Source organism: Electrona antarctica (assembly GCF_951216825.1).
Source record: "Electrona antarctica genome assembly, chromosome: 1".
NCBI classification, from domain to species: domain Eukaryota; kingdom Metazoa; phylum Chordata; class Actinopteri; order Myctophiformes; family Myctophidae; genus Electrona; species Electrona antarctica.
This window is the reverse complement of record NC_136806.1, coordinates 40344678-40358647: the sequence shown is the minus strand read 5'-3', so window position 1 is coordinate 40358647 and position 13970 is coordinate 40344678. Positions and strand designations below refer to the sequence as shown.

The 13970-nt window shown below is 42.1% G+C and overlaps 1 protein-coding gene across 1 annotated transcript; it reads right to left on the bottom strand.

Annotated features, from left to right (window-relative positions):
- Nucleotides 1-649: 649 nt before the first annotated feature.
- Nucleotides 650-9849, bottom strand: LOC306929410 (integral membrane protein 2A-like). Its single transcript, XM_079509943.1, has 6 exons — nt 9678-9849; nt 8948-9085; nt 6293-6478; nt 5321-5431; nt 3386-3530; nt 650-2811 (listed from the first exon to the last, which is right to left on the bottom strand). Exons 1-6 carry the CDS (start codon nt 9747-9749, stop codon nt 2717-2719), a joined length of 747 nt encoding a protein of 248 aa, XP_079366069.1. The 5' UTR covers nt 9750-9849; the 3' UTR covers nt 650-2716.
- Between the last annotated feature and the right edge of the window lie 4121 nt (nt 9850-13970).

Sequence of the window (13970 nt, the reverse complement as noted above, 5' to 3'; positions counted from 1 at the left end):
GGGGGACCAAAACAAAGCGACTCCGAAACTACAAACCGGAATAAGTTTTTTTATTTCTTGGTCCGTCACCTTAACTGTTCCCCCCGCCCCGTACATATGGTTTCCATCACTAACAACTGTTTCAACTTGGGGGAAAGTCACTTTTGAGCCCTTGTATTGAGTTTGTGCTTGAAATGTACTGTAATTCTGCAAACTATTAATACATTCTTCAATCAATCAATCAATCAAGGTACTTTTACTTATACCTACTGGAGACTGGAGTATGAACTATGTACAGACTTGACTTGTGGTAGTAAACACAGCATCACTGAGCAGTCTGAGCTGAATGTAATGTCATACACAAAACATTTCCCCCAAAGCTAAAGACAGTGTATTGTATGTGTATGAGTGCCCATATTTTGGAGTGGCTGCATTCCAATATTTAACAGTGGGTAATAAAGTGTGATTGAATAAACAAGCTTAGTTTTAGAAAAGCACAATCAGCAGACAGGGCGGCAGCAGCACCAACATCAGCTGACTTGACTGACATTATCCCCCAAGTTAGGATTCAGAGCTTTGGCGGAGGGGGACATCACAGATGGGGCTATCGATATTAGTTTTACTTTTGTGGGAATTGTAATATAAAACATTTTTCAAAGCAATATTTCATATGTGGGTAAAGAAATGCATCTTTAATTCAACAATAAGCAAGTACAAAGTGAAATTCATTTTGACAGTTCAACAAACATGTTTTTCCTAGACTCTCATGGAAACATTGCAGCATCCTCAAATGATCTGTTAAAAAAAACACTTAAACAGAAACTTAACAGTAAAGCACACGATTTCCTTCTTCCACTTCCAGTGCAGTCTGAGCGGTCTATAAAGTACAGTTCCTACGCTTAAACTTAAATGTTTATCAATGAAATGGGATGACAAATTCATAGTATTTCACGATAGCTTCTACAGCTCGAGTGGTACGAACTCCAAGAATAATGGAAAATTCCAGTTCTATACAATTTACTGTCTGATATGGTTGTAAAACCTGCCTTTAATAAACAAACCCAACGTTTGTCTTGTGCATTTCATGTACATAACGTGATGTTTTCTTTCAGAAATCCAAATGTAATGAGGATATCACCAGGTTACACTTGAATTCAGCTTTCTGTTAACATACTAAAAATAAAATAATTGTAACTTGTAATTTCAGAAAGAATGCTTTGCAGAACAAAACAAAACAAAAATCTGACAGTATTCCACCTCTAAACTTTGTCTGTCATCAGCAACTCTTTTATTTAATCCGCTTAATGAGGTTTCAACACAAACACTAAACACTAGTCCTGTTACAACACACCATGTATGTTACATCATCATCACACAGCACAGCAGGGTATTCTGGGAACAGCAGAGCATTCTGGGAAATGTCTACAATGTGTGTGTGTATGTATGTGTGTGTGTGTGTGTGTGCGGGTGTGTGTGTATTTAGATCTCAGGCCTTAGGCTAATTTATGGCCTTCCACACGCGGAGAACGGCCGAGAATAGCAGACCTACAAGCTCACAACACGTCATGATGCTTGTAGCTCGGCTATTCTCTGTGCGCGACACCGTCATGCGATGGATGATAAATTAGGCTGACGCCTGAGACCCAGGCCAGCACTCTGTCACTTCTTTAACCATCAGTCAAAGGAAAATTACTCCTGTATTTCTAAGAATGTTATACATTTCCAGGGAAATCCATCCATCGGTTAATCTGTAACAAAACTGTATCTGCTGGTCTGTGTTCTGTCAGTGTCATGTCACGGTTGCGATAAACTAATAGAAACGGTAAAACAAATTTTAATAGTACTAACGACAACAGCAACAACAATAATAATAATAATAATAATAGCAAATTTCAACATCGGTAAGTAGGGAGGAACAGCAGGCTGTGACACACAGGCAAGAATCAATATGAATAATAACCGAACACTCGTCGGGGGATTCTGCGGAAACAATTAACACATATTTCAATAGGAGGTGACACCGCTTTGTATTACAGTAACGAGAATAGAATCCAATTGTAGGTAGCTACTGTACTGTAACAACAACGAAAAACAATCAACAAAGGAGAAATCTTTAGTCAAAGCTTTTTAGTTAGCAGGATGGGATCATGGGACGAGGGATTGCTAAGAACTGGCAGAGATCTATGTGAGTTAGCAGGAGCTTGGCAACCTGAAGAGGTTTACATGAGACTATAGGTTATAGAGTTAAATTCACTGTTTACTGCATGGGAGCAAATGAAGGAGAAGCAAATCCTTGTCGTCGGGCAGAAACCTTGTTTGTCCAAGGCCGTGACTTCTCAGGAAATGGGAAAAAGAACCTGTGTTCCAATGGACCCAATGACGTTATTAGTCACAAGCTCTTCTTAATATTTGTCATTGGTTAAGAATGTATAAAACGGACTTAACCACTTTCACTTTCAAAATTATTTAAAAAAAAAAGAAGATCTGAGATCTGTTGGCGAAAATAACCAATCTACAAGCTGACACTGTGTCATGGGGCATTCATTTACGGCAAGGTTTCTGCCCCGACAGCAATAAAATGTAGTTATTATGTACAAAAGAAGCCCTAGCTACCAACAAGAGTTGGTCCCCCGCATTCAATCTCTCACACACCCCTTCCTCCCTCTCTCTCTTTCCATCCCCTGCTTCCTCCAACCATCCCCGTGTCAGTGGGACCAGGCTGTCACCCGCCTTCCCATCAGGCCTTGCATATCCTGGTCTCTGTCACAAACTTGTTCTCAAAGTGATGGATGGTGAAGCACTCCTCTGCCGAGCGCTTCTTGATCCCGCCACCTGAACACAGACACACACACACAGCGCGCGCGCATGCGCACACACACACACACACGCACACACACACACACACACACACACACACACACACACACACACACACACACACACACACACACACACACACACACACACACACACACACACACACACTTCTATATTTAAAATAAATGGGTACTATGATATACATGAATATCAAAATAATGCATACTGTATATAGCATTGCTTCCCCAAACAGTGGGTCACTCCCAAATTTGTGGGTCACAGACCAATTTTTATGGGCCACGACTCGGGTAAAATTCCCATTTTCTTCCCATATTATATATATATATATATATATATATATATATATATATATATAATAATTATTAATTATTAATAATAATTATTATTTTATTTTATTTTGTTAACAAACAAACACACACATCTTATAAATTCCATAGATAAAAAGTAATGAAAATAGCTGATCTTGTAGATCTTCTATTTTCCGGGCAAACGTTTTGGGGTCTTGAACTAAACAGTTGGGGAGCCACTGGTATTATAGAGACATTTGAGACATATTCACTGTGTGGACCTGGGAGGTCGCAGCGGCGTTGCATGCGGTACGTCTCCTTGCCGTGGCAGAGGCGGCGGATGTAGACGCCCAGAGGCTTGAGGTCTTCGATGCGTTCGGTGACCACCAGGTCCTCCTGGACCAGGTAGCTGCGGTACGACCCAGACTGCATGGAGGGAGAGGGGAGAGGCACAGAGACAGTGCTGTAAAGCATTGGTTCCCAACCTTTTTATACTGAGTACCGCCTTTCCACCATCCTCTATTAGCGGCTAGGTGTGCTGTCATACTCATTTCAGCACGGCTGGATAGCCAATTTCAACCAATTGCTTGGTCAGAAGAACTACCTGTAGTGATATAAATATTTCATTCCACTTTTGTATTTTTTCTCCTTTTTTGGGCAACTCCTCTGTGTGCCACCAGAGGGGTACTAGTAGTACCAGGGGTTGGGAACCTCTGCTGTAAAGAAAACCAAGTACATTTACTCAAGTATTGTACTTAAAGGGATAGTTCTGATTTTTTTAACTTAAGCTGTATGAAATACTTGCCATTAATACAGTGGTTGCAACTGTATTAATTGATTGCCCAAGTCCCATGGTGGGAGTTCTGCTCTGGTTTTGGTCAATATTAAGTAGTTTCGGTCATTTTGTGGGGGGCACTGGGGCCATGTAGTAAAAGTAAATTAATTCACAAAACGAACGTCATTTGTATTGATGACCTATTTCTAAAATATTAGCGCAACTTTTGTTCAATTTTGACCCCTCTATCGCATTTTTTTAACTTTTTGTCTATGCACCAGGCACCCCAAGACTTCTCTTTCTTAAACCTCATGTAGTCCTGCAGTGCCACCTGCAGTTGTTTCAGTCCAATACAACAAAAAACCTGTGACTGGCCTGTTGATAACCCCACTGATGTCCCCTCTCCCAACATACTGTCATTGATCTTATAGATTTTCAAAACACGTCTGGGTTCTGGGTATTATGTTGATAAAATGCCTAAAGTAGGGACACCAGGTTAAAAGTAGTTAAGCCAGAATTAAACATATTCCAGTGTGGAACAAATTGATCAGTGAGGGGTAGCTTCATCAGACCCTGTGTGTTAAAGGGCTGGAACTCTGGCGGCCCCTTCTGGCTCTATCACAGGGTGTGTGTCCATGCGTCTCATGTGTCTCCAGGTCTAGGACCATATTTAGGAACTTCTGCTATACCGTGCTGTGTAGTGGAGTAGAAATACCTCAACGGTAACAGACAGAAATGGCTCGTACACCCTGCACGATATTTGCTCCGAATATGTTGTCGGAGAGCAGTTTTGGCGCTCGCCGACTGTATCGATAGATGATCAGAATCAGATGATAATATATAACCTTTATTCCTTCGGTAAATCCCTGTGTCGTACATATTGGTAGCTATATTAGCCCAATATTGCTGTTACGCATTTCACTTGAATAATGTTGATAAACCGCATCGGAATCAACACGTTTGGACCTTGTGCGCTCTTGTGTGTGTGTGTGCGTGTGTGTGTGTGTGTGTGTGTGTGTGTGTGTGTGTGTGTGATGTACGTATGATGTACAGTATGATGTACGTGCGACGTGCGCACAAACACACACGCACGTGTGTGTGTATGTGCACACACATACATACAGAGAGAGACAGAGAATTATTATTGAAAATCAAGACTTAACGTCCTGTCTAACACGTAGCCTACGCTATCACAAACATTTCGCCCTGTGTAGCCTATTCCTGTACATGTGCATGCAGATAGAGAGAGAGCGGCCAAATGCATACGTTTGGGAGTCCCTGACATGAAAAGGTTTGAGCACCAGTGATATATACTTTATATAGCAACATAATACGTCTTTCAGAAAACGGTTAGGATTGAGAGAACCTTTGTAGAATGGGCCTCGGTTCTTAATGGGTCTTCATGTAGTTAAAACAGGCTGTGAGGATATTTCAGTCCTACCATGAGCTCCATGAACAGGTCCATGAGGTCTTGGGGAGGCAGAACCACTGAGGTGTTCAGAGGGATCACAAAGCAGCTCCTCAGGGACAGGTCCAGGTAGGCTGTCAGCTTCTACTCACACACACATGCACGCACGCACACGCACATACACGAAAGTGATAAAGAAACACACACACGTGTCGCTTACTGCATGAGGGGTATGTGGCACATGGGTATATATGAATAAATACATTGATTATGCTTACTGTCATGTGTGTAGTCATCCCCCAAAGGCCCAGTCTCTCTACAATGTTTATCTTGTTAGAATGTTGTAGATGACGATGTTGATATGGCATTGGTACATTTTCTTTTGCAAAAAACATTTTCAAATTGTATTGTACATTTGTACATTGACTGTGGGACCAACTACATTGAAAACCTGACTATAACGTGTGTGTGTGTGTGTGTGTGTGTGTGTGTGTGTGTGTGTGTGTGTGTGTGTGTGTGTGTGTGTGTGTGTGTGTGTGTGTGCACCCGCTTCGAATGTTATCAACCAATAATCAACACTAGGTTACTCGAATGTAATGGAGCCAGCAGTCTCGCCTGGAGCCTACTGCATGTATACTGGCTGCGATCAGGCAACGCGGAAGTAAAAATACTGCCACCGAAGCGAATACATCGTGAAACTGACTTACATGGCCGGTTAAGACTGATATGAGGTTAGGGGACTTACGTGGCCGGTTAAGACTGAGGTTAGGGTTAGGATTGGTGTTAGTGTTAGGGAGCGTTAGAAATAGTCAGACAACTTGACCAACGTTGGACGTGTCCGTGTTTCCTAATCACAGCCAGTCGACTCCAGGCGAGCCTGCTGGCTCGATTGCATTCGAGTGATAAGTAACCTACTGGTGATTATCTTCTAATTTTCATACGAATCTGTTGGGGTGTGTGTGTGTGTGTGTGTGGGGGGGGGGGCTGTAGTAGTGAACTGCTCACCATGTGGAAGTCATGCAGGATGTATGCGGGGTCTCCAGGTCTGAAGCGTGGGGGCGGGACGCTGATGACGGCCATGTTGTCAGAGATCTCCACCTCCTCCTCCACCTGGGGCAGGTAGTACGGTTGGCCCTCTCCACCGACCCCCGCTGACACGTCACTGAACTGCATCGCACCATGGTACAGCCTCTGCACCGTGCACACACACACACACACACACACACACACACACACACACACACACACACACACACACACACACACACACACACACACACACACACACACACACACACACACACACACACACACACACACACACACACACACACACACACACACACACACACACACACACACACACACACACGAGTGAACACATGCACAAACTACGTGTACTGCATCATACATACCTCTACAACTGTGTCTGTCCAGACTTGTATAACTACTTGATTATATACTAACTACAACATCACACAAAAGTTAAGTATTAAAAGTTGCAGATCTGCAAGCTCGAAATGTGGCACGAAGTGATGTGCTTTGAGCTTGTAGATCTCAGCTACCTTTGCTATTCTTGAATTTCAATCCTGAAAAGTAACTGTTTTGAACTAAATGTTTCCACCCGACAATACAATATATATAGTAGTAGTAGATCTTGAAGGAATTTAATGAACATGTTCTGTGAGCGACTACTTCTAAAGCCCAAACCACACCAAACGGTTGGGTTACCTTAAAATCCCTCTCCCTCCCTCCCTCCCTCCCTTTGGTGTGGTTTGGGCTTAATAGTACATCCTTGAGTCCAAGTGGACAGATATGGACATACACAGACGGACAACCCAAACAAATATTGCCTCCGGTCACGGCTGTCCACCACAGGAGTCATAACAATGGGTTGTGAAGAACATTCGCAGAGATGTGTACATGGATACGACAGAGGGGTGTGTGTGTGTGTGTGTGTGTGTGTGTGTGTCCAGGGGCGCCATTTGGGTCATTACGGGATGGCGATTGCCACTCTCTAGTGTTCAACTTTATTTTAAATTCAGTTATTTTATGCATATTGTCTCTGAATTGTTTTAGCAGATTAATCTGATTTCATCACAATCGATGGCCGTCCATCTACATGCGACACGTGTTATAATTTAAATAACAAAATAGAACAAAATAGTGAAAAAGGTTGCTCTACAGTCTACAAGCTCTCAACGCATCGTTTGGCGACACGTTGAAATCTTGTAGATCCTCTATTTGTGCTATTTTAGAAATGGGGCTATGGTAACTTAGTTTTTGCCACCCCTTTGCATGAATCCTGTTCTAAACGGCTGCTATGTACACATACTGTACAAGCGAAAGTACATTGCAAAGCACAAGTGAATTGATGATTAATTGGATAAGGACTCTCTATAAACATCCCTGCGTTCCATCTAACATGTTCAAACTATTTAATGATTGTGATGTAATTTCAAATGTAAAAAGTAAATACTTTGTTGTTGTTGTCGTAGACGAGGACAGTAGCGACTAACAACACCATTTTGGAAGTGGCGTGTACTTTTGACTAGTATAGTCTGGAAGAAACATTCCTGACCAAGATTTGTAAGATTTTGGGGCAGCGGTGGCCTAAGGGTTAGAGGAGCGCCCTTGTTGCCGAAAGGTTGCCGGTTCGATTCCCCGGACGGGCAGGAAAAATCTGGGTGGGGAAGTGATTGTCATCACTCACCCAACACCGCTGAAGTGCCCTTGAGCAAGGCACTGAACCCCCAACTGCTCCCCCTGGAGCTGCTTAGTGGCCAACAGTATAAGACTGTGGTTGTACTGGTCAGCTCCCAGGTTTTAATGTGTGCGTGTGTGTGTGTCTGTCTGTCTGTGTGCAGGGCGTTGCTGAAAATGAGCACCTGTGCTCAGCTACTTGTTTACCTGGGTAAATAAAGAATAAAAAAAAAAGAAAAAAGATGTGCTCTTACAGCTTGAGTAGGTGTGTTCTTCTAGGTTTTTCGAAGGGCATACCATAATCATTCCCTGCACAACATATGGCTATACTCTTGCGCGTGGTCAATGGATGAAATGGTTAGCAGAGGGTATTCTGGGGTGAACGAGACACGTTGAGAGCTTGTAGATCGCAATTTTAGGCAACAAGATTTTGTGAATACAAAAAAAGGTCAGCCCAGGCAAGTACAGTTGTAACTCAGGTCCGATTTACTAAGAATAGAGGGCTAATACTGTAAAGCATTGATTCTCAGCCTTTTTAATTTAATTCAAGGATCCACAGTGTGATATGCATTACGCCACAAACCGCCATGTTATACATCTCTAGGAAGTAGGAACCCAATCTACACTGCCAATACTAAATGAAACTCAGACACGTAATGGTGTCTGAAATGGTGAAATGGTGTCTTGAAAACTAGTTCTGCATTGCATGCATGTATTTGCAGGTTTGTATGTGACTGTATGTTGGAAAAAGGTGACGGGCGCTCTTATCACTGTACATCATCATGACGTAAATTCTCCATTCAATGGAAATGTAATGTTTGTGTAAGACAAAAATCTATTCTAATAGCTGAATATACCCAAAACAAAAAACCTGACAAAAAGACAATAAACATATTAACATTAACATATTATAAACAAATGCAAAGCATGTTGTATGTTATATGTATATAGTTGTACCTTAGGAGCGAAGTAGCGATACAGACATGCTCCTCCAACGATCACCCCACTGAGAATGAAGGCTATGCCCAGTAGAGTCAACAGACAGCGGCCAGTAGAGCCCTCACTGCTCTCCTGAACAGAACCCACCTCTGGATCCTACACACACACACACACACACACACAAATATGTCGGCTGACCAGAAGCAAGTACAGTACAGATATCTATGATAGCCTAAAGATACCAAATTAAAAGTCAGACATAAAATACATCTATATGATACTAGTCTTGATCCAAGGCAAGTGTGAGTGCATATTATGCATATAGGCTCGCTCGATACAGCGGTGTAATATGTTGCTTCTGGCTTGCTGGCCAGATGTTTAAAAGATGGGCGGTCCCAGACAGTGGGCTGTTGTGTGTCGCATCAGGTGCAATCTGTCATTGTGTGCAACTGCAAGATTGCGACAACTAAATAAAATAAGACCCTAAACCTGCAGTATGCTGTATGCACTATGCAGAGAGGATAACACACTCAATGGCACATAGACATGATGGATTGAAGGACTGGCGGAGTGGCGGAGGGTTTGATGACAGCTAGACGTGGTCACGGTCACCGTCTCCTGATCTGCGAGTCGACCCCCGGTGAAGGCCTGGACAGCCGTCAAACATAAACACATACGCGCACGCACACACAGTCACACACAGACAGACAGACGCTCTTCGCCAGACAAAACACCGCAGGTTCCTCACCTTATCCGAGGCTGCTGGATCTTTCTCCAGCGCCTTCTGCGCCAGAGCGGAGTTGAACGCAATCTTCACCATGTTGCAGCGGAGGACAGCGGGAGTATGTTGTGTAAAAATCAGAGGAGATTATCTGTACGGAGCCGCTACAGGCTCTGGTGATACGCCGTAATGTGTGACCTATAGAATACTGTTGCTACCTCTAGAGGTCGTCGTTTGGCAATTTAGGCAAATTCATGTTTTAATTTAGAATTTCAGAGAGTAAAACGGTGGACTCGAACCCGCGACACGCCGTCAGGTTGGATTACCGGCCTAGGTGCCTGGACCGCTCAGCCGCGGCCCAGGCCAATCAGTCATATTTTAATATCTTCCGAGTTCTGACAACATTTAGCCAACTGATTTTCCTCTGTGTCATGAATGATGAATAACGTTATTGATAAAGCATGTATCAAACAAAGTTACAACGTGCTTTACACACGAATACGATAACATTTATAAAATATAGAGTTTTAAAATCTAAACTACTATGTAAAGACTATTCTATGTTATTCTATATCTTTATACCATTAATCTGAGGTAGGCTACAATTCGGTTCAATAACTGCAATGTCATATCATTGTTTTGAAATTTAAAATTATTATAATCGCCAGGATTCTTTTTTTGTGTTATCCTTTTAGCCTAACAGTGCTGTTCACATGTATGTCTAAATGAAAATCCAAAAAGAACATCAAACGCTGAGCCACAGTGACCCCTACAGTCACGGTATTCGGTGGATCACCAATTCACATGTAACACCAAGTTATTCTCAACAGCTCCGCTCTGTGACGCATTTTACAACCTCGTCGGCATTATATAGCGCTTCCGGTGACTTTGCTGAGGATTAACATGACATCGAGATAAAAAAAATATTTCTCGGTTACATTAGATGTATAGACTTCGTCTTTAATTTCTCATGACATTAATTTAATACTCGAAATTGTATTGTAATGAGTCGGACTGCCGAAAGCTAATGAATGAAATCACAAATCATAACAGCAAGGTTAGGTTTGTGTTGTTTTCTGTAGCTTTGGTTCCATCTGGTGGGGACGAGTGGAGACGTTTTCTCAATTTAACCGATAATAATGCAAAATAAGGAATAAATCACAATCATTTTCATGTATTATTCTGTTACACAACAATGACAACATCGATCTCTATTTAATACAGTTTATGCAGTTTTGTAACACTTCTAATGAAAATGATAGCAGCGCTATAGAGAGGAGCCCTAGACTGTGAATAGGCTACATTACTTACAGTAAATTGCTTTTATGGTAAATCAAATAATATGAAAAAATCTGTGTGTTTGTTCAGTAGAAGGAGTCTCCATCCATCTCTCTCCAGCTCATTATGCGTTTTCAGGTCAGGATGCCCATTTTATTCAACCAGGATAGAGAACTCGGTCAGGATGCAGATTAAACAAGTGCAATTGTAAGTGATGACACAAATAAATGAGCAGACAAAATTTGAAATGGAGCACGATAAAAAATTAAGCTGGGAAATGGGTACTCTCTTGTGATTGGCTGAAATGTTGTCACCTACTTAAAAATGTACAGTATTTTCTGTTTATTAATGAGCTGGAGAGACCCCTGTTACTGAACAAACATTCTATAGCAGTGATTAATGTTAGAATATATTAACCTTTTAACAAAAACATTTTGTTAAATTTTTTTTTGATGAAATAATTAGTTAATAAAATGTTTACTCATGCACATTATATAATTTTTTGAGAACAACATGACAGTCAACGTGACGTCATGTAAAAATTCAACAACCCATTGGGCTGGATTAAAAATGACACCGAAAATCATCTTTGATTGAACTTTGATCATGCATGGCAAGTCTGAATGTGACTCAGTGTGCCACATGTCTGTATATATGCACCTCCAATAACATCTGGGTACCTACCCTAGGGGACACGGGGAGAACATACAAACTCCACACAGAAAGGCCCTTTCGCCACTGGCGAAACCACAGACCCCGATTTAATGGTATTTCTATCTCTGGTACCCCAATTTATATTGTAAAACCACTGTTAATTTAACTCTGAGAGTGTACAAATAGAACCAAACGGGTCCATTTGGTTCCATTTGTACACTCTCAGAGTTACAGACCCATAAGGGTCCATTTGGTTCCAAACTATAATTTAGCTGGGGAGCCCCTGGAACTCCCTCAAGGACCCCAGACCCCACTTTGGGAACCACCGTCCTATGAGACCTGGACCAGAGCATCAGTCTGTGGTGGTGAGATTCTCTCCCTTTATATACCTGTCTCATGCACTGCTATTCAGTATACGGTACCTGACGAAGGCCATATAGACTATATGGCCTTCGTCAGGTCAAAAAGTAAAACACACAACGTTTCGGCCTCTATATTATAGAGGCCGAAACGTTGTGTGTTTTACTTTTTACTTTTTACCACTTTGGTAATAAAGTTATTTGGGCACGTTTCCCAGACACTGGGTTGGGATCCATTTGTGCCATTGTCGCGGAGATATTTTTATGGGACCCTTTATGTTTCCCACATTTTGTTTAGAATTATTATTATTTAAAAAAATATTTTCAAAAAAACAATTCAATGATTTCTTCAGTAATAAATATCATGAAGAAATCAAAGAAAAATCAAATAAATTACATAAATTAGAAAAATGTGAAGCGTGAAGCAACACGTTAGGGTAGTAGTCCTATAAGTAGTAGTCCTATAAGGTCTGCCAATTGATGTCTTCCCAATACCTTATACAGCAGTCAGGGAGGGTACCGTCGTTGGTTATAATGTCATGGAGGTCTGTGCAACCCTGCAAGGAGCCAAGGATACAGTATATGCTTCCTCAGACCACCACTGATGATGTTACAGGCAGCATTATGTTCACCAATCACCACTGCGTCTCCAGTCTCTTTCATGCCTGTCACATGTGCTCAGCGTGAACCTGCTCTCATCTGTGAAGAGAACGGGGCACCAATGGTGGAGCTGCCAATTCTGGTGTTCTCTGGCCTCTGGTGAATGCCAATGGAGCTGCGCACACAGTGCTGGGCTGTGAGCACATGCAGGTCCCACTGGAGGACGTCCACCCTCATGGATCTGACAGTTTGGTCAGAATAATGCACACCCGTTGCCCGCTACCACAATGCCATTCTATTTTTGGGGGGATTGTTTTTCTTTTGCCTCTCCACTTACGTTAATAGTTTATCTGACCTGGTGTTATACTGTGATGATGTTGGCCGAGATTATGTTTTGCACCCTGTCCATCCGTGTGCGTGCGTGCGTGCGTGTAAATGGCAAATGGTGCATTTATATATAGCGTCTTTATCCAAGGCGCATTACAATGATTGTGCATTACATTCAGTCATTCACACACACATTCATACACCGATGGTGCTAGAAATCATGCAGCCACCAACCTGCTAATCAGGAGCAATTGGGGTTCAGAGTCTTGCTCAAGGACACTTCAACACTAACTAAGGGGGAGCCGGGATCAAACTGGGAACTGCACACACACTCCCTCCCTGGATGCCAGAGCGGAACCTCTGCCACAACCTTGTTCGGGCCATTATAGCGCCACCAGCTTGCCTTACCTAAAATGCTATCTTCTATCTTTTTATGTCTATGCTACAGATTTTGTCCAAACATATCATGCAAATTGGTGCACATTATCTCTATAGTCATTAAACGAAACCGGTCTTTCAGAATTTTCATACCGGTATTCCATCCTGATTGGCTAAAATTGGCTTCGAAAGAGTGCTCTGTTTGAAGAAAATGCCTCAAATCATGAACACTGTGAAATTTTGCACACATATTCCCACTGGGCAATTGAGGAAGAATTGCAATCACGCAAATCGGTACACATTAACTCTGTAGTCAAATGATCAAGATCCGTCGAATTTGATATATTCTGTCCTAATTGTCGAATTCCAGACATTGCTGGTCCACAAAAACCTACCTGACCTGGAGGAGACCTGCAGTGCTCCGGGGGGCACTTTTTCTAGTTATTATTATTACTACAGTGTTAGATTGTATAATGGGACCTCTTCACATCTTTTCATGCTGCTAGCTGTATTATAAATGTGTATTTATGTGGGCAAATAAATACCTCAATTCAGTGTGGAAAAAAACAGTCTCTAGTCTTTCTTTTCTCTCTCTCTCTCTACCATCCAGTCTTCATGTCTCTGTCTCTCTGTGTAGACTGTCCACCATCTACTATAATATGTCTCTGTCTGTCTCTCTTGTGCTCCCTGACTCTTGGTCAATATCTGACTGCACTTCTCTCTC